The sequence below is a fragment of the Barbus barbus genome (genome assembly GCF_936440315.1).
Source record: "Barbus barbus genome assembly, chromosome: 14".
NCBI classification, from domain to species: Eukaryota; Metazoa; Chordata; class Actinopteri; order Cypriniformes; family Cyprinidae; genus Barbus; species Barbus barbus.
In genome coordinates this window covers 20338176-20359145 of record NC_136742.1, presented here as the reverse complement: position 1 = coordinate 20359145, position 20970 = coordinate 20338176, and the positions used below count along the sequence as shown (strand labels likewise).

The following is a 20970-nucleotide window of genomic DNA, read 5'->3' as shown; positions in this document are numbered from 1 at the left end:
TCTAAATAAAACTAGTCACTTGCCATTTACTCGTCATTAATATCCCAAAATTCATTTTTGGATTTCAGTGTGAATATTATATAGGATACTGAAGGATGACCCACTTGCATTCCATTTTAAACTAATTGTTGCAATCTACGATACTGCAGGAGTCTTTTCTGCCGCTAGGGCTCTTAACAGTGGGATAATGCATTAGATCCCAGAACATAGACTCCCATCTGGCACACTGATCTATACAGACAAACGGGCTGCCCTGAGGGCTGCTGAGGCCTTCTGTTTCACTGCGATTATGAAGAACAGCGGTACTCCACTGCCAGGCTGTGGGACCACAATGTTTCTTGCCAAATAAATCAGTGCAGCGCTGAGACTGTCCAGGACGCTCTGACTAAGGGAATGAGATTTGTTGTTGTGTTATTAAAAAAGTCACAGAGGCTACATGCAGGTGAATGCGGTTGTCACTTCTGTTTAATCCTGTTTTGAACACAGAGTTGGGTTATTTACAGGAGTGACAGCCGCATTCGACAGGCAAATTAAGTCTTGAAAAATAACGGCATGTCTACAGAACACATAGTTGTTAATGGTGCTATTAAAAACATATCAGAGATGTTTGTTTCTCTTCTAATATGGTGTAAACAAATAATACGGAAAAGACGTACAGTACATGTCTACATGACTCCATCATTTGACCCATGTAATTACCATTTTAATTTAATGATATTTAATAATAAATTTAAGTGTAAAACAAGACAAATATGTCTTGTTTTACAATACATATTTGTTAAATAATAGCTATTGGGGAAACAGAATTATATTTAAAAAGGATTTCTCATGTAATTCGACAAGCAGCTATTACGCCAGTCTTCAGTTTCACACGATCCTTCAGAAATCATTTTAACATGTTGATGTGGAGCTCAAAAAACATTCTTTTTTATTATTACAGTTATAAATGGTCTTGCTGATTAATATTTTTGTGCAAAATTAGATTTTTTTTCAGGATACTTTGATAAATAGAAAGTTCAAAAAAATGTTTGAACATTATAAATGTCTTTCACTTTTGATCCCCTGAATGTATCCTTGCTGAATAAAAATATTAATTTCATATTACCTTAATACTTCCAACTAAGAAAAAAATCAACAGTAATATTTACATGCTCACATTTCAGTGAGGTTTCTCAAAACTTTACACTGTGTATGCGATCAGAGAAGCTAGAGAAAAACAAGTCTGCAGTATGTCCAATGCCTATTTCCTTCTCTTTTTAAAAAGCAAACAGACAGTAACCTTTAACAAAGAGCAGGAGGAACAAATATGAAAGTAATACAACATAATAAGGCCACTAGTTTCATCAGTATGCAGAAATGATTATATGAACCAGGGCAATTGGGTAATAATTTTATATACAATTGAACTCCTGGTCTAGACGGCTCCTTGACAGTGGATGAAACTACTCTATGTGTACATTTTAACCTCAAAAATATTGTGTAAAAAATAGACCTTTCATCCAGCTGTGCATAAAGACACAAATACAGTATCTTTCAACCAAAACAAAAAAAGTGAAAATTGCAGTTTTACAACAGCTTGTTGTCAATGAGCTATGCAAATGAGGCTTACACAAGGAAATAACATATTTAAGAAGCTAAGTGAAACTTTGTGAAAAAAACTAGTTGTTGAACTTGGTTGTTGACGAAGGGATGCTGTTATTAACCACACACACACAAAAGTGAACTTCTGTCAACAGGACACCCACAGTCCTTAATTCCAAACACATTAGGATCATTTTTCTATTTGAACGTTATAAGTTCTCATCACAGTATGAGCAGTTAATGCGATGAGAGACATGATTCGCACTAGAGAGTGAGAGATGCGTACCAGATGCAAACAAAGGACTACAACTGAAGGAATTTATAACACTGAAGGAAAAATTGAAAAACGGGAGGAGTCATATGGAAATGTATGGAAACTGTCAAGTCATGTCGAACACAAAATAGTGAAGGGGATGTGTGTGAGATTTACTAGAGGTCTCAAACCGTCTCCATTCGCACTCGAGCAGCTGCACAGACTGCAGCACAGGTCTATATGCTACATCTACAGAGAGGAGCCGCTAATGGAGTACTGCAGGAATTGTGCGCTTTGCTTAGCTTCATGGACTGAGCCAAATACCCACGGGGTAAAGTCCAGCCAAGCACAATGAGGATTTTCCCCTCAAATCCCTCTGCTCCAGTGCAGCATCTATATTCACTCCCACAGAGGGTGTAACATATGAAGAAGAATAAACAATAGGAGATGGAGTTGCTCATTAAAGAGAAAGGAATAACTGGCAGTGAGGGCTTATTTTAAACCCACTCATCTCTACAATCCCCCGTGTACGTTTGGCCTTTGGTACGTTTATTAGAAAGCTGGAGGTGAGAGGCAGTTCTGAGAGTATGGACAAGAAATAAGAAAATGAAGAGTTGAGATAGGCATCACTTCTTTAACCTGCTTCCCTGTGGATCTAAAAAAATCTGAAAGCTATTAGAAATCACTCTCATGACTACAAGCTGCATAAAGTCATACGCTTCAAATAAATCCCAATAATTATCACACAAGCATGCCATTGAGAATTAAAAGCATTTTGTGAGATATTTAATCATACTTAAAACTATCTCATGGGATGTTAAAGCTCAGCACAATTATAAATTAATAGTGATGCAAAATATATTGTAGGATGGTAATATACTTAAAAGTTCATCTTTAAAAAGATAAATAATTTAATAACCCTGTTAAATGTAATTTTCAGCAAATTTCTTCTTATTGTGATGCCTAATGCATTTGTAAAACGTTTGATTTTAATTTAAATTTAGTCCCGAATTTTAACATTGGCCATTTTTCGAGTATTGACCATAACATGAGATCATTTTAAGTATGATTAAATATCTCACAAAATGCTTTTAATTCTCAGTGCTTGTGTGATAATAATCCAGTTTGAAGCATTTTTCTGTCAATAAAAAAAAGACTTATCTGCTCATCCTGGTGCCAGAAGGTTTGAACTCAGTGTCTTGTTTGACTGGACTCTATTTCATTGGAGATAACTCTGAGAAATAAAGTTCATTCTCAATCTTTCCTCATCTCTCACTCTATTATTTTCTCTGGGATACACTGCAGACTCACATAAACCAGAGAAACATGTCAGAAACGTATTTTTCACAGATTCTAAACCCCAAGCAGTGTTTATATTGTGAACAGACTCATAATAAACTATAAATAATAAATCTGTAAGGTATAATGTTCAGGTAGCTATTCAACAAGTAAATAAATTAAGTAGATTTTTATTTGATTATCTGATGATTGATTATTTTAGAATTATTAAAAATTGTCAATTACAAAGTACAAAACAATCAGCCTAGCAACAAGACAAACACTGATATATATATATATATATATATATATAGTATATATATAGGTCAAATTTGGACTTCCGGTGGTGCTGCTCTGCTGGCGACCCAGACTCAGGTGTTGACGTTACATTGATTGATTGTTGGAATCTTTTTTAAATCAGTTTGGACAGTTTTTTTATATTTTATGTTGTTTTATTATTATTCGATTTGGAAGATCGTGTGACACTATGGTGAACTATATGAGAACTTTTCTGCTGATGCTGTTTGTTTGGGAACTGGTGCATCAAGGCCTTGCAACGCGGCAAAGTGGAGAGGACGGGTGTTTGTCACCAATTACTTACACCAGACAAACCCTGTTGTTGCTCAGAACAAGAGATATTCCCACAACTGTGGACTTCTCTGAGGAACGCAGATTTCATCTATATCGGACAAAGTGCATACGGAGAAGGGGGAAGAGAGGGGGTGTACGACAGCGCATACGCAGAAGAAGCAATAGACCGCCGCTTCCTTCGGTTGTTTTTGGAAATGTACGGTCACTGAAAGGAAAAATGGAGGGGCTTCACCTCATTAATAATGTGTGTTATGAATACCGTGAATCAAGCCTTATGGTGTTCACAGAGACATGGTTACATCAATATTCCAGACTCATTAGTTGAGCTGGAAGGACGCTCCCTCGTTCGTTTGGACAGAACGGAGGCAGCTGGAAAGAGCAGAGGAGGAGGTATTTGCATTTACATCAGAGACGATTGGTGTAAGCAGTATACTGTACGGGAGACGATATGTGATCCCGATTTAGAGCTACTCTGCTTATCTTTAAGACCTGGTTATCTGCCAAGGGTATTTGGGAATATTGTCATTTGTGCGATATATGTTCACCCGGATGGTAACGCTGCGAGGGCCGCTGCTCAAATCACTGACTGTGTCCAGCAGCAACTGCACAAGACGCCAGGAGCAGCAGTTTTTATTTTGGGAGACTTTAACCAGTGCAAATTGGAACAAGTACTTTGAACAGTATGTTCAGTGTGTAACACGTGACAGAAATATTTTAGATAAATGTTATGGCAATATAAAGAAAGCATATGTTGCTGGATCAAAGCCACCATTGGCAAATTCTGACTATAATATTATTCATTTAACTCTGATATATAAGGCTGTTTTTAAATCTAGAAAACCAGAGGTAAAGACTATTTCTGTGTGGTCTGACGATACATAGAAAAGCTTAAGGGATGCTTTCTGTGCACAGATTGGGGTATGTATCACAGCTTGGACATTAACGAGGCTGCAGACACTGTCACAGATTATATTAATTTTTGTGTAGATAATGTGTTGGGAAAAAGTATGTGACTATTTTTCCAAACAATAAGCCATATATCACGGAAGAGATAAAAGACTCTATCAACCGGAAATAACAAACCTTTTGCGAATGTGATCGAGTGAGTATGAGAGTGATCCAGAAGGAATTGAATTGTTTGCTAAGAAATGCTAGGAAAAAATATAAGGAGATTTTAGAACAGAGTTTTATTTCTACTAATTCTAAAAAAGTATGGGACACCATTAAGGTCATGACTAATATGAATACAAATATGAACCGTCTTATTACTAATATGAGGAAAGAAAATTAGTTAAATGACTTTTACCTCAGGTTTGATTCACAGGAGTGTTCACTGGAATGTAGAGAGGCTTTGGAGTCATTAATAATAGAGGACACATCTGATAGGGTCATTGTTGACCAACAGAAAGTTTGTTTAATCTTCAGTAGACTGTGTACCAAAAAGTCCACAGGTCCTGATGGTATCTCTGCTTTATTGTTCAAATCTTGTGCAGAGGGACTTGCTGTGGCATGGTGTCCTATCTTTCAGCAGTCTGTGGACTCTCATATTATACCTGATCTCTGGAAAAAATCAAGAATTGTTCCATTACCAAAGAAACAAGGTTCGAGTGAAAATAATAATTTTAGGCCAGTAGCTTTGACATCCTGCGTAATGAAAAGTTTTGAGAAATATATAGTGTCTGTTTTAAAGACAGAAGTTGACTCTATTCTTGACCCATTACAATTTGTATATAGGCAGGGCGATAGTACAGAAGATGCTGTTAATACTGTAGCTTATTTTATTACTAAACATCTAGAAAATTCAAAAGCTTACGTACAGCTGTTATTTGTTGATTTTAGTTCTGCTTTTAACACTGTTAAGCCTCACCTTTTAATTCAGAAACTGAAGACATTGAATGTGAATCCATTTTTAATAAGATGTTATTTTTCATTTTTGAATAATCGGACACAATAGGTTACTAATACTTTATCAGAGTTGAAAGGTATTAGCACAGATGTTCCACAGGGATGTGTTAGTTCTCCTATACTTTTTACATTGTATACCATCAAGTGTTCAAGTTGTGACTCTACTAACCTTATAGTGAAATTCTCAGATGATACAGCGATACTTAGTCTTCTGTATGAGAATACTGATTTGTCGGTTTATTTCTCAGAGGTATCAAGGTTTGTAGAGTGGTGTGATTTAAACAATCTTATTTTAAACACAAAAAAGACAGAGGAGATTATCTTTGATCCAAGATCAATAGGTGATCACACGTCCGTTTTTATACATGAAACATCAATTAATCAAGTATGTTCCTACAAGTACCTTGGTATCCATATGGTTGATAAACTCAGTTGGGGGATTCATGTGGATGCAATTTGTTCTCATGTGCAGCAAAGATTGTATTTTCTGCGTAGACTTAGGATTTTTGGAGTAGAGCAGAAAATCATGTATTTATTCTATCAGGCAGTTATAGAGATTAGATTATAATTAGATATGGCATTACAGTATGGTTTGGTAACCTCACAATTCAGGTAAAGTCTAAGCTTGCACGCTTGTTAAAAATACCAATGAAGACCATTGGGACAAAGAAGTATTTGTTTGATTGTTTTTTTAGGGTTAGTATAGGAATTCATGTGTATATTGTGTATATTGTTATTTATGGATCCAGTGGTCTTGTCAATGTAAACACCTTGAGTCCAACACAAATGTCCCCTTTTCGGGACAATAAAGTGTATTTCATTTTCATATATATATATATATATATATATGTATACATATATATATATATATATATATATATATATATGTGTGTGTGTGTGTGTGTGTGTGTGTGTGTGTTTGTTTGTGTTTGTCTTGTTGTTAGGCTGACTTTATACAAACATGATTATACATGGTGCTATTGACCAATCAGGGTCTAGCATTTCATAGAGTCAAAAAATATTTTATATTATATATTCTTTATCTATTGTTGCATGAAAAACTATTGTTCTATTGTTCCATGAAATAACATAGTCTGTAATTATTGGTGGCAAAGTGAAAATGTAAACAGCTGTGCATAATTCACTTTGCCACCAATAATTACAGACTATGTTATTACAACAAATCTGTATCAAGTTGCAACAAAACCTTTTCCAATTATTAATAATACCCTTACAAATGCTACTGGCTATGAAGAGAGCAGATTAGAAGGAATTACAGTGACTGTGCCCATAGAGCCAAATCAGATTAGGGATATTTCTGAATTATCTTTGTGGATGATAAGGCTACTGATTAAACAAATTATCTGCAGCTCAGAGATATCTTTGTAACAGCATTTGTAAGGCGGCTGCATTCATCAACACAAAGATGTACCGCTATCTTACAGTTCCCCACCATGACTAATTAACCCAGGAAATAAAAATTAATTGGACAAAAATAGCATGACACATTCTCTCACATTATGTTCTATGCATAAGCTTCACCCCATTTTATATTCATGGTTAAAACGGGAAATATGGTAAGAAAAATAAACTTCATATTCAATATATCATGAAAAAAGTTTTAATTATACAAATTTGCTTGTGAAATTATGTTGTTTTAAGGATGTTTAGATTTTTATGGAAAACGATGATTAAGAAAATGACTGCAATGTGTAGAAAATTGCAATGTCTGAAATGCAGTCAGATTATTTGATGATCACTTCCCAAATTTGTACATAAAACCTTTAAGAAATAAAAATAAAGTTCAGGACAGGTTATGGAATAATCCTGTTTGAAGCATTTTTCTGTCAATGAAAAATTGGTGCAAGAAGGTTTGAGCTCAGTGTCTTGTTTGACTGGACTCTATTTCATTGGAGATAACTCTGAGAAATAAAGTTCATTCTCAATCTTTCCTCATCTCTCACTCTATTTGTTTCTCTGGGATATCACATAAACCAGAGAAACATGTCAGAAACACATTTTTCACAGATTCTAAACCCCAAGCAGTGTTTATATTGTGAACAGACTCATAATAAACTATAAATAATAAATCATTAAGGGATAATGTACAGGTACATATAAATAAATTAAGTAGATTTTTATTTGATTATCTGATGATTGATTATTTTAGAATTGTGCCTGTTTATTAAAAATTGTCAATTACAAAGTAACATCATGATTCGATATGATTTCGGTACAGCAGGGGGGAAAACTAAACTTTTTTTTTTTTTTAATAAACAGTGGTTTACTGAACAACTTGCTCTTTCTTTAAATACATTCAGTTATAGTTTAAATGTTCTTAGTGATAAAAATCTACATCAGTTTATGCTTAAAACATATAGGGAGCCCTTTTACATTATAAGCTTACAATTAGGCCTAACAATTTAACCCAAATTTAAATTTAATCTATAGCACAGGTAAGCTGTTCTGGGCAGTGGCATATTAGGGACGTCTCCCTGCCACCCCTGCAGCTGCCTTTATCGGTGTGTTAGCCCCCAGCCACTCTCCTTCCTCCAGAGCCAAAGCTGGCTTTCTCTGCATTTTCCTCCAACTCCTTCACCGCCTTCCGCAGGTTTGCTCCCACCATGCCAGACTCACGGAGTACTTCCACCATTGCTCTGCTGACTAACCGCCCATTCCCCATTTAACTTCATTACTATTTATTTTTAAATAGATGATAAACACTCAACTTTAAAAAAAATAAAATAAAATTATATGCAAACATGTAAATTGCACATAATGCAGTTTTTAAATTTTAATTTACTTAGAAATAATAACATTTCTAGGCTATTTGTTAAAATATATTCAATTACACACTGGCCGTCATGTTTCATAGCAGATTCATTTAAACATACATTACACCATATTCTCATATAATGAGAATATGGTGTAATATTTCGCAAAATGCTCCTCTCTAGACTTAATTTCTCTAGTGAACTAATGAGCTGTGGACACTGATGACTTGCTGAGGTAAATGAAATGCTACGTGTCATTTTATTTCCACGCTGTTTTGTTGATGTCTTTCCACGGTTGAAACACTGATTGAGAAATTACATGAGGCATGAGATGTTCAGTCATGTTTATTTGCATTAAAACTAATAATACAGAGGAAGGAATGATGGCGTTCACTCGCGCTCCGCTCTGCACAGGTCTGCGGCGCGTCACGGCTCAGACAAGGGAACCAGAGCTGATCGCAGCCGCTCGAGTCAATGCTTGTGTTGGGTTTATACCAGCACGTTTTTGAACCGTCCCAGAAGTGGCTCTCCAAGGCGTTTATACACTGATCTGTCATGCCACAAAGACTGTCAAAACGCCATTTATTATTTGAATTTCCTGAAAAAAATAAATAAATACTGTATTTGTTAAGTAAACATGCGTACCAAACCGAAAGCCCCGTCTCGAAACGGTTCGGTACGAATACGTGCACCGTTACACCCCTAATATACCCCTATATATCTATATATCAGTATATATCAGTGTTTGTCTTGTTGCTAGGCTGACTGTATATAAACATGATTATACATAAACATGCATGGTGCTATTGACCAATCAGGGTCTAGCATTTCAGAGAGTCATGTGATAAAATAAATAGTGACAATATGTTAAATAATCTCTTTCATGCTAACAAATTTACTAAACTATTAAAAATAAAGGTTCTTTATATTGTTCCATGAAAAACCTTTAACATCCATGGAAACTTCCAATTTCACAAAAGGTTCAATATAGTGGGAAAAGGTCCTTTAGATTTTTAAAATGTTCTTTACACTAAAAAATGGTTATTTTAAGAACTGTTCACTGAAAGATGTTTCAGGAACCCAAAATGGCTCTTGTCTTTCGTGGCATCATTGTGAAAACCCTCGTTTGGACAGTCACTCAAAACTATACCATTAATCCAAACAATTATATATAAGTAGGTCAGAGGAGACAATTGAAGTTACATTTGAACTCAAAAATCAGAGACTAGAACCAAGTCTGAAGTAGTTAATATAAACGTTGACTATGAATGACTGATCAAACTGCAAAGACCAAGACTCCCTTTGAGCTTTGAATAATCACCACGATAATCAAAAATACACAGATTACTTTACTTGAAAACATGCACCCTGGTTCTATCATCAACCTCAGTCATATTTTACCTACTTGCATTTAATTTCTCCCACCAATGACTCTCTTATATAAGCTATGAATAGAAGAGCTCTCTGCTCCAGTGATGAAGACATGAGGTGATTTGAGTTTGCAATTCAGCTCTAAGAAACTAAGAGCCGCCTCACCATTTAAATGCATGGAGAGTGAATTATTCAATGGCAAAGGATCACACGCTTTGACATGCTACATCTCCCTCCCCCTCACTTCTTCTCTTTCTTTTTGTCTGAGATTTAGATAATGGAAAGATGCATGAACACTCAACTATTTCAGTGAAATCAATGTCTCACTATTAGGTACAAAATGTGCACTGGTCCTGACATCAAACCGCATCTCTAATCGGCCTGCTCAGTCAAGCCCCCTGGTGTTTTTCTTTCTCGCTCTCGCTTGCCCTTCCACTTTTCCTTCTCCTCCTCTCCTACATGTTTAACTGTCTCTTTCTCACATACTATATGGTTTAGTCGTTTCTTGCAATTTGAGTTATTTGAGCTTAATTTCTCAGCTCTTATGTTCAGATTTATCTTCCAACCTCCGTAATGTTTCATACTGCCACATGAAGACGCTTACTGACATTAATATAGCAAGTTAAAACACTTCTTATTTCAGAATCCCAGTGTGCAGCCAACTCTAAGGAACATTTCAGCTAATTAAGCATATTAAAAACAGATTGTTTTGATTTACCACAGTAATCTGAAATGATTTAATGTGGCCATTACTTCTACACGCTTCCCTTTCTACACCATATGGCCTCACAGTATGTGATTTCTCATACATCAACATCTCACCCTCTGCAGACATCTCTAGGTGACCTCACTCACTTCTGAGTCACAGCAAGCTCAAATCTTTTCCTTCACCATTAAATCTCTCAAGCATCCTAAGAAATTGAGATATGCATTTACATGCCTGTATGTTGTTTTACAAACTCTAAAGACAGGGTGCTGACTTTGTCTGACTTTTGTCTGTTTTTTAACGTACTTAAAAAAATGATTTTTTTTTTTTACTTTTTAACTTTTGTTAATTTCTTTATCAAAAACACCTTCCTACAAGTATTTTACATCAATGGTTCTCTACTGTTACACAAAATTGTTGTAATTGGATCACAGAAAGCAGAGAAAAACAAGAGCAAATAAATAATTAAAATGCAACTAACCATACATGTGCACAGATGGCATAGAAAAACGAAATAAGCTTATTTACTTTTAAAAACGGAGAAGAAAATCAGAACCAGTTGAGAATCACTGCTCTCCTGCTCAATAAATTCAGTTCACATGTGGACTTTAAAACAACAAATTAATTTGCCACCTTTTCATTAGTGATCTGAACTGAAGGATTATAGTTTCTGTGCATAACATTTGTTCCCGCTCCAAATTAAAAACACAGCATCTAATGTGAAATGTCAAGATTTCACATTTCAGAGAAATGTCAGCGTGAAGCATGTGGTTTAAAACTGTTGGAAAGCTGAACAGAAAGAATAATTAGACTGACAAAAGAGAGAGATTGGTGCAATTTGGTGCTTCATTGGGCCATTTGGGAGAATGATCATATTAGATGAGATCTGCTGGTCATGATGAGACAATTCCCCATCAGTATAATGAGAAAGCAACTCTTATTTCAACATTGAGAAACTGATGCAGCATGATAGGCATAGCTGAAGTTTTGTGATGGACATGAACTAGTGGGGGCTAGCTTTGTATGTTTCAGCAATAACAAGCTCCAGCAGAGAATGTTTGATAGATAAATGCACGGGGGTGTAATAGGGTGGGGGAAAATTCTGTTTGTCAGTCTTCACGTGTGAACATCCTTAAATGCATATGCATGCATTATAACAAAGAGCAGCATTGGTGCTACAATAGCATCTTTATGATCTTCTGCAGACCCATTTTTAATCAAAAAGGATTTAGGGACAAGCATTCATTTTTTAAACATACTTTTATTGCCTTTGGTTATATGATGAATTCCTGTGCAACTATGTCAGCACTTCAAGTATTCACTCATTAGCATTCACAGAAAATGCATTTCACTGGTATAGTGTTTCCCAACATTATATTGTTTTATGCACTCCCACAGCCCCATTAGTGAAGTTCAAAACAAATACATTCCTTCACTCATATTAAAGAAGTTTGAAGAAACATTAACTATTAAATTAAAACTAATTGACACTGTGAAGGAAAAAATGGCGCACCACACAGCTTTTTCTGTATCTGAGCTTGTTTGACTTCTACAAGGGCCAATCCCAGAGAAACTTTCTCTGAAAGACCTAACAGCACATTTATTTATAAATAAAATCCAGATGGCATGTTCATACCATTTAACATTAAGTCAAATCAATTCCAATGTACGGTGGAATATATACAGCATAGAAGCTCATGACCAAACATGATATATCTCCCACAACCGAATACATTGGCATTTCTACAAATTTTAATGCCAAGTTATGATTTACAGGTGAAAAGACTTACAAGTCTACCAAAGTGAAGTCAATATCTTTCCAACCACTCCTTGAAAGCTGTTTAAGAACAACCTGGGGTTCACGTTCCCCTGGTTTTAGACATTACAAGATTGGAAAGAAATTGCCTGCCACAAAGGATTCAGCAAAGTCTTGCTCCATCAGTCACTCTCCTTTTCATTTACATTTGCCATTAAACTGCTAAAATACAAGCAACAGAATCTTTACACATCCAAACAGGATATTTTACCCTCTGAAGTTTCATCCACCACAAGAAAAGCCTTAAACAGCGCGAGTGCCAAACGTTCACATCAGCTGTCATTAACAACAGAGTTTCTTGCTGGACTCCTGCAGATAAAATCAATGTTTTAAACACAGGCACTCCTGCAGAGCTGATGTAAAGAAGGGCAATTCTGCACATAGCTGCAGCAAGCGTCTGCTTTGAACCTTGTCTGTCCATCACAGTCAACATCAGGTTGCAGGCCTAAAGCAGTTTGCAACAGCGCTGCAATAATAAGCCAAACAGCACTGAGAAGTGTTAAGATGTTATTTATATTACATTAAAAAAGGAACCAAAGATTATGTGGAGAAAATGCAGCATTTTGAGAGCAAGACATATCTGGTTAAATTATGTACAAATTATGTATGTTTTATCTTTGCCAGCGTCTGTGAGCTTGTTGAAGATAAAATAATAATTGCTCATGCATAAACAATATCTGGGTCCATTCAGATTCAAATGAATAGTCTATTTGAGAGTGTACAATGAGTACAGCTGGCAAGAGCCCTGAAAGGTGTACTCAGCTGCACATAGCAGGATTAGAAAACAAGGATTTAAAACTGCTGTGTTTGGTTATACTAAGATAGTAAGACTGTAATAAAACAAGTGTTGGGATAAATGACAGAATGAGAGAAGCAGAATTTCAGCACAAATATGTTAGTAGAGAAGTAGGGAAAATTCACTTAAAAGAACAGCCCAACATTAAAATTCTTCCATTTACTCACCCTCATTTTTGTTTCATGAGACTTTCATTTACCTTCAAAACATATATATATTAATTAAACCTGAGAGACTTCTGTCCTAACATTGAAAGTCCACAAAACCAAAACTTTGATGCATCAAAAAAAATTGCATTAAGCAATAGATCTGGAATGACATGAGGGTGAGAAAATTCTGACAATTTTCAATTTTGGTGAACCTGCGTACGAATGTGCATACTTCTTGCTATAATATAAGCAAAAAGCAGAATGCCACATTAGTAGACTATGACATACTATGAAAGAATGGGAATTTAGATGCATCGTGAGGATGAACTGAGTTTTCAAGCCGCCTGTATTGTTTTAGTTCTTGGTTTACTGAAGGAATTATGGAAAATGGGTAAAAGCACAAACATGAAGCCACAAAATCTGTGCTAAACGCAATTTTTGCAGCACAAAACCCCATTTTGTTTGTCGGTTCTATGTTCTATGCAAGCTAATCTGGAATCTGGCATGTAGATATTCTGTATCGGCAATGCAAAGCGTGCTCAACTACACAGTGTGTCTGAATATATGCCCAGTTATACTGCTCTTTGATTATCAATGATCTTCAAATCATGAATAAAACTGTCAGGATCAATAGAAAATGTACACAAACATCTCTTTTAAATAAAGTCTGCTTACTTTCTGTTTATGTCCTGCTTTCGGTAAATGTCAGTGTTAGGTACATAAAAAGCCAAGTTACTTCTGATGAATATGAAAAACTGCCTGATAAACCTGAATGAAAAAACAATGCTGGTGCCAAACACAAACATGCTTTTAAATAAAAAAAGAGATTAAAGTGAGAGCAACTGCATCTCCTACAGTACTAGAAGTGTTGTCTGAACTGTCTTGTGGGGTTTGGTATGAAATCTGTGATGTAATCATAAGTGGCGAGTGGGTTCAGTAGATTTGAAGTGTGTAACGGCCCTCTCTCACCACCCAGTAATGATTAAAATATTACCACAAAACTATGAGTGAGAGATTGAAAGGAAATGAAGAGGCTGGAGTTCAACCAGAAAGGTCATGGGGCAGATATGGAAGCAACATAAAATGTCAACTTTATTCTTCCACATTCAGATAATCTCAAATTATTATTATTTTTCTTTTGTTTATTGCTTTACTCACTATGAGTCTCTCTCTCTCTCTCTCTCTCTCTCTCTTCTTATCTTACTGTACACACAGTAGAAACACCGCCTTCTCTATTAACATAGACAAAAGACCAATCAGCAAGAAAGGAAGTAGAACTTAGTTTTTAAATAGAATCAAAAGAGCATTTTCGTAACGCTTGCTTTTTGCAGCACTGGAAAAAAATCAACAACCCCCTCCAAAGGTGAGACGAGGCTAACACTAGTGTGGGAGTCCCCATCACGACTGACAGCAAAACATAATTGAATTTCTGCCTACTATGAGGATATACAAGTCTATTTTAAAAAACACTAAACCAGCAAGTTGTTATTAATGCAAATAAAAACATCTTTATTGGTACAAAATCAGAAAATATTTGTGGGGGGACATTATGCATGACACATCGTCAAGTCATATTTATGATTGAGAAAGTAACAAAGTTATCAAATCTATAAGTATGAGACTTGGACCTGCAGGGATATTTCAGAGTAAAGAAAGCGATCATTCAAAGAACTATATAAGCCTAATAGAAATTTAGCTGGTTTATCCACAAGCTTATTGCCACTTCATACTGCTGCGTTGCTTGCCTGAGGGTCTGTACAAATAAGATTAATAGGATTTAGTGGGGCTAAATGTGATGGGTTTGGTCACGGTTGAGCGGGCTGATTCCTCGAGTGATTCCTTCACCACATCCTCTCTCGGGGAGAGAGAAATCAAATTTGTAGTGTATATATGTTTCTGAGGTCGACAGTGTTAGTGTCACGCTTGAACATTCTTGAGTTAGTAGCCGAAGCTGGAGAGATAGCAGGGGGAAATACTGACCTGCTCAAACCGAGCTTCATCCTCGCAGTTTTCCAGCACCCGAGAGAAAAAAGAGAGACCTGCATGGAGACAAACATATTTAAAGGTCAATATAGAGCATAGCATCAAAGCAGTGCTATATAAGAAACATTGTGTAATATAATAAAGACTGCAATGTCAAATATTATAAATCTGTGTGTTTGTGTGTATATATATATATATATATATATATATATATATATATAGCTCAGATTTGGGATTAAATTAAGATTATGCATAACAGGAAGGCCACAGGTCATCACAGCCCTGACATGTTTTGGCAAAAGAGAAGCACAGATTATCATAAAACTGCAGCACACTAAAACGGTGAAGTGCAAAACTGCTTTATAGAAGGGGTGGGGTATAGATGTTAAGGAAAGCAAGAAACTCCTTTTTTCAACCCTTAGCATCTTCTCTGACCAAGAGACTTGTCTAATACAACAGTGCTTGTTGTTTGTTGTCAGTGTGTGCTTGTGCAAACAAGATCTGTCAATACAATACATTAACACACCAATTTATGCACACATACACAAGCCTACACAAACACTTGAACACAAGAGATATTGCACTTGAGCAATTAATTCATGTTTTCTAGCTGAGGCACACAGGTAGATATGTTTAAGAAAGGTAAATACATAAAGAATCATTACTTAGGGCCTCTGACACTAAAATAAACGGACAATACAATTCAATACAATGCTGCTTGTTCTTATTCTCTTCCCAGCCATCAATTTTTTTAATGCAAATTCCCACATATGCCAGAGAGAAATCCATTTTTGTTTTGTTGTGCTATTATAGTTTTATACAACCATACCATTGTCTATTGTTGTCTTGATTCTGTGTTGAACAATTGCACTGGTACAGGTAATGAGCTCTTAAATAATCAAATTAGTCTGAATTATGTCATTTTGAAATAAGTTATCAGTTATGTGTTATCAAAAAACAGACAACAAAATTATCTTAGTCTCAGAGAAACAAGCAGCATCTCATCTCAAACTCATTGCTGCCTGCTGTTGTTCACAGGAGCTTTTCCCCCAGGTAACATTTACATCTACCCTCTGTACACAGAGATGAAGATCACAAAATGCTGAGCTAGTGAGGATTTTTTTTTACTTCAAAGTCATAATAGAAAAGCAAGAATTGATAAAAGTGTGATGAGCAAGAGTTTGTGAATTGTGCAGTACTGATACCTTAATAAAGAGAAAACTGAGAGCAAAAATCACAAGGCTCACAACCTAGATTTAAAAACACTTTTCCTTTGTGACAATAACAAGAACATGGATAAAAGCTCATATAACATGCATAAACTAGGCAACGACTTAATAAAAATTGATGGCCAATCAAGCAACAGAACAATCTTGAACAGTACTTTCAATGATGTACAGTCTTCACAAGGACTTTTCAAATTCCAACATAATCACATCTGAAAGTCTCAAAGCCAATATTTTCATACTTTCCATAATTTTCTATCTCTGATGAAACATTTTTATGGAGATTTTTCATTGTTCTCAGATCCACTCGTTAGTACTCAATCTAAGTTATGCAACCCACAGAGAAACAGGACACAGATCAGTATAGCCCTTCCGCACCAGACAGCCTAGATCACTGCACACTGAGAGGAAGGCCAAAATGGGAGGGAAGGAAAGGGTGGCAGGAGAGCTGATAGTCATTGCCCTCAGAGAAAATGGGGGGGAAATGTAATAACAAGACCATGCATCAAAATGACTTTTATTATTTGAAGTGTCTCAATCAAATTACATAAAAAGCAGACTGTCACATTCTACATCATTTCTCTCAAAATATCCTTGAGAAGATTCCTATTAATAATGGAAGATGTTTACTCCATTCTCTTTTTTTTATTAGCAATAAAATGTTGTTTGTCCTAGCTCATTTCTGCTCCATTTAACTAAGGCGATTCTGTAATTTATCTTTTTATATGCTAGAAACACATACAACTCCACACATATCTCTGGCTGTATTTGTCTCCCAACCACTCTCTCTTACAAACATACACAGAGAGCATTTCATGAAAAAGAAAATAATGTCAGATGAAAACTGAGCAACTGTCCAAGGTGCTGAAATACACAATACAGTTCAAAAAAAAAAAAAAGAGAAAGAGAAGAGAGAAACAGGAGAAAAAAGGTCTTGTCATTCATATTCAGTGTCTTTAAAGCCACATTTAACTTACATGAAATCTAATGGATTGCTGAGGCAAGCCTAATAAGACAAGGTGTAATGAGATAAAACAACCAAAAAGTTCAAACAAATTTGGTTCACTTTTTTACCATTTACAACTTTGTCCAGATTTAATACTTTTGGGGACCTTGAAGACAGTATTTGGAAAAGAATCCTAGCAGCTTACTGATCTATCCATTTGATTAAAACGCATTGCTTGAAATTAACAATTAATTAATCAGTACTGCAGTGAAAATTGAGAGCCTATATACAATAAAACCAGCTCAGGCTTGTGTATGAGGCCATAATGTTAGTATCTATCCACCAGCAAGGGAGTTTTCAATCATCTAAAGCGATATTTTAAATGTTCTTTGATAAAGACATACAACTTTTCACCAGAGCCTCAAGTTACACAACACTGCATGATATAGCCTATAAAATGAGATAAATATTAAACCTACATATGTATAACACAAGATGCTTAATAAACAGATGAATACATACTAAAACATTCACTGGAAATTAAAATGATTGCTCTATACCTCTGAAAGTCACTTTAGCGATGCGGTCCCCCTTTCCACGAAGCTCCGTGACAGTCCTCAGGTACACTACTAAAGCCATTTCAACTTAAAATGAAGACAAATCAAAAGACTAAAAGACAGTAAAAATGTTTCATCACAAAGATCGCGCATCTATCTTGAACAACGCTGCATAACTTCTAATAAAATCCTGTCCTAACTGCTTTTATTCGCTACATAAAAACCGGGGGGAAATCCTCTTATGGTATAAGCTGCATCCTCTGCGCGCAATAACATGAAAAGAGTAATTAATAATTAAAGAGCTTTAATTTTACTATGCGCACATGTACACTCGTCAGATCCGCTCCGACACTCTTTCAGTCTGAGATACCCCTCGCAGCTCCGCACGAGCGCAATGTGGTGACGGACGACCCCAGCAGGGGGCAGGCGCACACAGTCAAAACTCTTTCTCAGGGGCGGATTCTTGCAGAAAACAAATACGCCCCAAAAGCTTCTTACCAGATTGATTATTGTTCGAGGCAGAGGCATAGTTTTATATATTCTATATAGAGTTAAACTGACAAATTAGCTATGAATAAAAACGATTATGCTAGTCTCTACTGAAAAAATGGTTGCCAGGCAACCTTTTGTTGTCTTTTCTGCGGTGCAGGTCAGCTTTGACACGCAGCAGCTTATGGTCCGATAATATTCATAGTATTATTATCTAACGTTACTCAGCCATGACTTTCAGAGGAAATGGTACTCTCATTACGCATAACAACACAGCCTACATCCCATCGTCTCTGATGCCGGGGTAAAAACATCGCTTATTTCTTATTTTGTGTGCAATAGAATAATTGTCTCCTTGAATTGGTTTTTAGGGTTAAGTTTTGACATTCACCTTCTTTTCAAACGATACAGAAAATGTGTGTTGTCATTTAATGTTAAATATATAAATCAATTAATTGATAGTGAATTAAATCATAAAACAATATTACCAATGTTGTATTGACTGTTAATTGTGCAATTGCTGCATCATTTAAAGGTGTTGTGGACACATTCCCACTACTAAATTCGTGTATGGGGAGACTTTTGGCAATTCATCCTTAAAGTACTTCCAAAACATCCGTTCTGCAATGATGGCCTAAAAAATAGACAATAGTGTGCCTCTGAGCTCCCATACCCAAGACAGTACCTTATCCTACTGGGTTCGGGACAACATTAATTTCAAAAGACAGATGGAGATCAAGGACTTCAACGTGGTAAGAATGAGAATTAAGGTGTGACTGAGGATCATGTTCTAAACTGCTCTCTTTTGTCTCTCTGATTAGTCATGAACATTTTGGACTTCTCTTTTCCCAAGTTGTCACAGAAGCACAGGGAAAATTACAAAGATAAGACGGGCACTGTGCAGCCGGTCAATTACTTTGTCATGCCAGAAAAAGAGAAAAAGGATCTTAGAAGGTCCCTCCAGAGTGAATGTAAGAAATTAACTTGACTAAGCCATCTCAGCTATTTTAATTAAAATAACTATTTTACATATTATCTTTTAAGTGAAAACCAAGAATTTAAAATATCTTCAGTATCTGCCTATATGAAACATTTGAATTTATACAGTATGTATGTGTGTATGTGTTAACATGCATTAAGAAACTAAATAGGCTAATTTTGAGTGTAATCTCTAAAAATGGGTCTTCGGCTATCCTATCTCTTCTCTCTCTCTCTTAATCCTCCATCTCACACGGATCTAATTGCCTCTTTCATGCCCCCTGAGACAGTCAGAGACTATGGCTGGCCAGTGATTGTTTGTGATGGAGGCTTATTTGCTGATGTATTTCTCAGGGTTAACTGTACTTGGAGCTCTGCTGTCTCTAGGGGTTTTATGTTCAGTTATGGTCACATTTAGCTGCTGGGTAGTTTCTGGAGTCATATTTATGTACAAGCGAAACTAGAGCTGTTGTTGTTTTTGTTTTTTTTAATATTGTCTCCTTTTCTTTCTTTCTTGTCAGTTAATTAGAGATCATGCCATATCAGATGGAAGTAGCAGTCTGATGAAGTCTAATGGTGTCCACCACAAACAAGTCATGCCTCTTGTGTTTACTAAATAAATAAATGAGGAAATATGTTGCTCTTTTTGTGCCTCTTGGATTATAATACATAATTTATGTAGTTGCACACATCCATAGGACAGGAATGTCTTTATAACATAATGTTTTAAGGCCAATTATATGATATGATAAGGATCCACTGGCTATTTGTTCTTTGCAGTGCATGGGTACCAGTATCGTAGTTTAGACTGTTAACTATTGTATAGATCATTTATTTTAGAGGGTTATGTCTTCAGAGAAGCAGCTGAGACACATTAAATGAAAAATAAATGAATACATAAAATAAGATAAAATAAAAATGGACTCAAATGCATTGCCTTGCAGAAGCTGAGATGAAAATTAAGCAAAAATAGCATAATTAAAAACATGCTGACTACAGTGAATTGCAGTAAGCAGGAGTTTAACCAATTAGAAAACAGCTTTTTGAGATGAGAGACTATATGTGTAAAAATATATAAAGGATTTACAGGACCATTTTTTTAAAGTAATAAAGCAAAAGGGCACGTAATCTATTTAGAATTGGCTTTGTGAGAATGTCAATGGATGTTAAATGACAACTGGTATCATCTGAATCAGCAGGTAGGCCTTTTGGTTAATTTGACTTAGGCCTATCTTTGTATTTTACCTGAATCTAGTTTCGGGATAAGTTTCTGATTTCTAAACAACGTTCATGTAGACAAATACGAGGATATTTATATTAGAGCATGAGACACAAAACTCAAATATACAGATGAGATACAGATGCTGAAAATAACTAAACAAACTGTAAACCCATACTACCTCAACTGAAGATAACTGCTGTTTGACTGTATTGTTCCTTCGTGGTAGTTTTCGTAGAAACATTTTGGTTACTCTTTCACATAGTTTTTGAAAAACGAGGAGTGGTACTAGCCTACCTTCCTGCGCCTTCAATTCCCAAATTGCGCGTATGCGCTTTGATGTTCCCGTCTT

At 35.8% G+C, this 20970-nt stretch overlaps 1 protein-coding gene across 2 annotated transcripts in view; it reads right to left on the bottom strand.

Annotated features, from left to right (window-relative positions):
- Positions 1-18312, bottom strand: part of LOC306879890 (otoferlin) — a gene marked incomplete at its 3' end in the record, with an annotated part of 59174 nt that extends 40862 nt beyond the window's left edge. Inside the window, exons 1-2 of one of the 2 annotated variants that reach the window (XM_079433120.1) lie at positions 17936-18312; positions 15201-15259 (exon numbers count right to left, since the gene is read on the bottom strand). In XM_079433120.1, the coding sequence (XP_079289246.1) occupies positions 15201-15259; positions 17936-18014 (138 nt within the window). In that variant the 5' untranslated portion in view covers positions 18015-18312. The remainder of the gene's footprint in view (positions 1-15200; positions 15260-17935) is intronic. The other variant, XM_079433119.1, reaches the window with a different exon arrangement.
- Positions 18313-20970: the final 2658 nt, after the last annotated feature.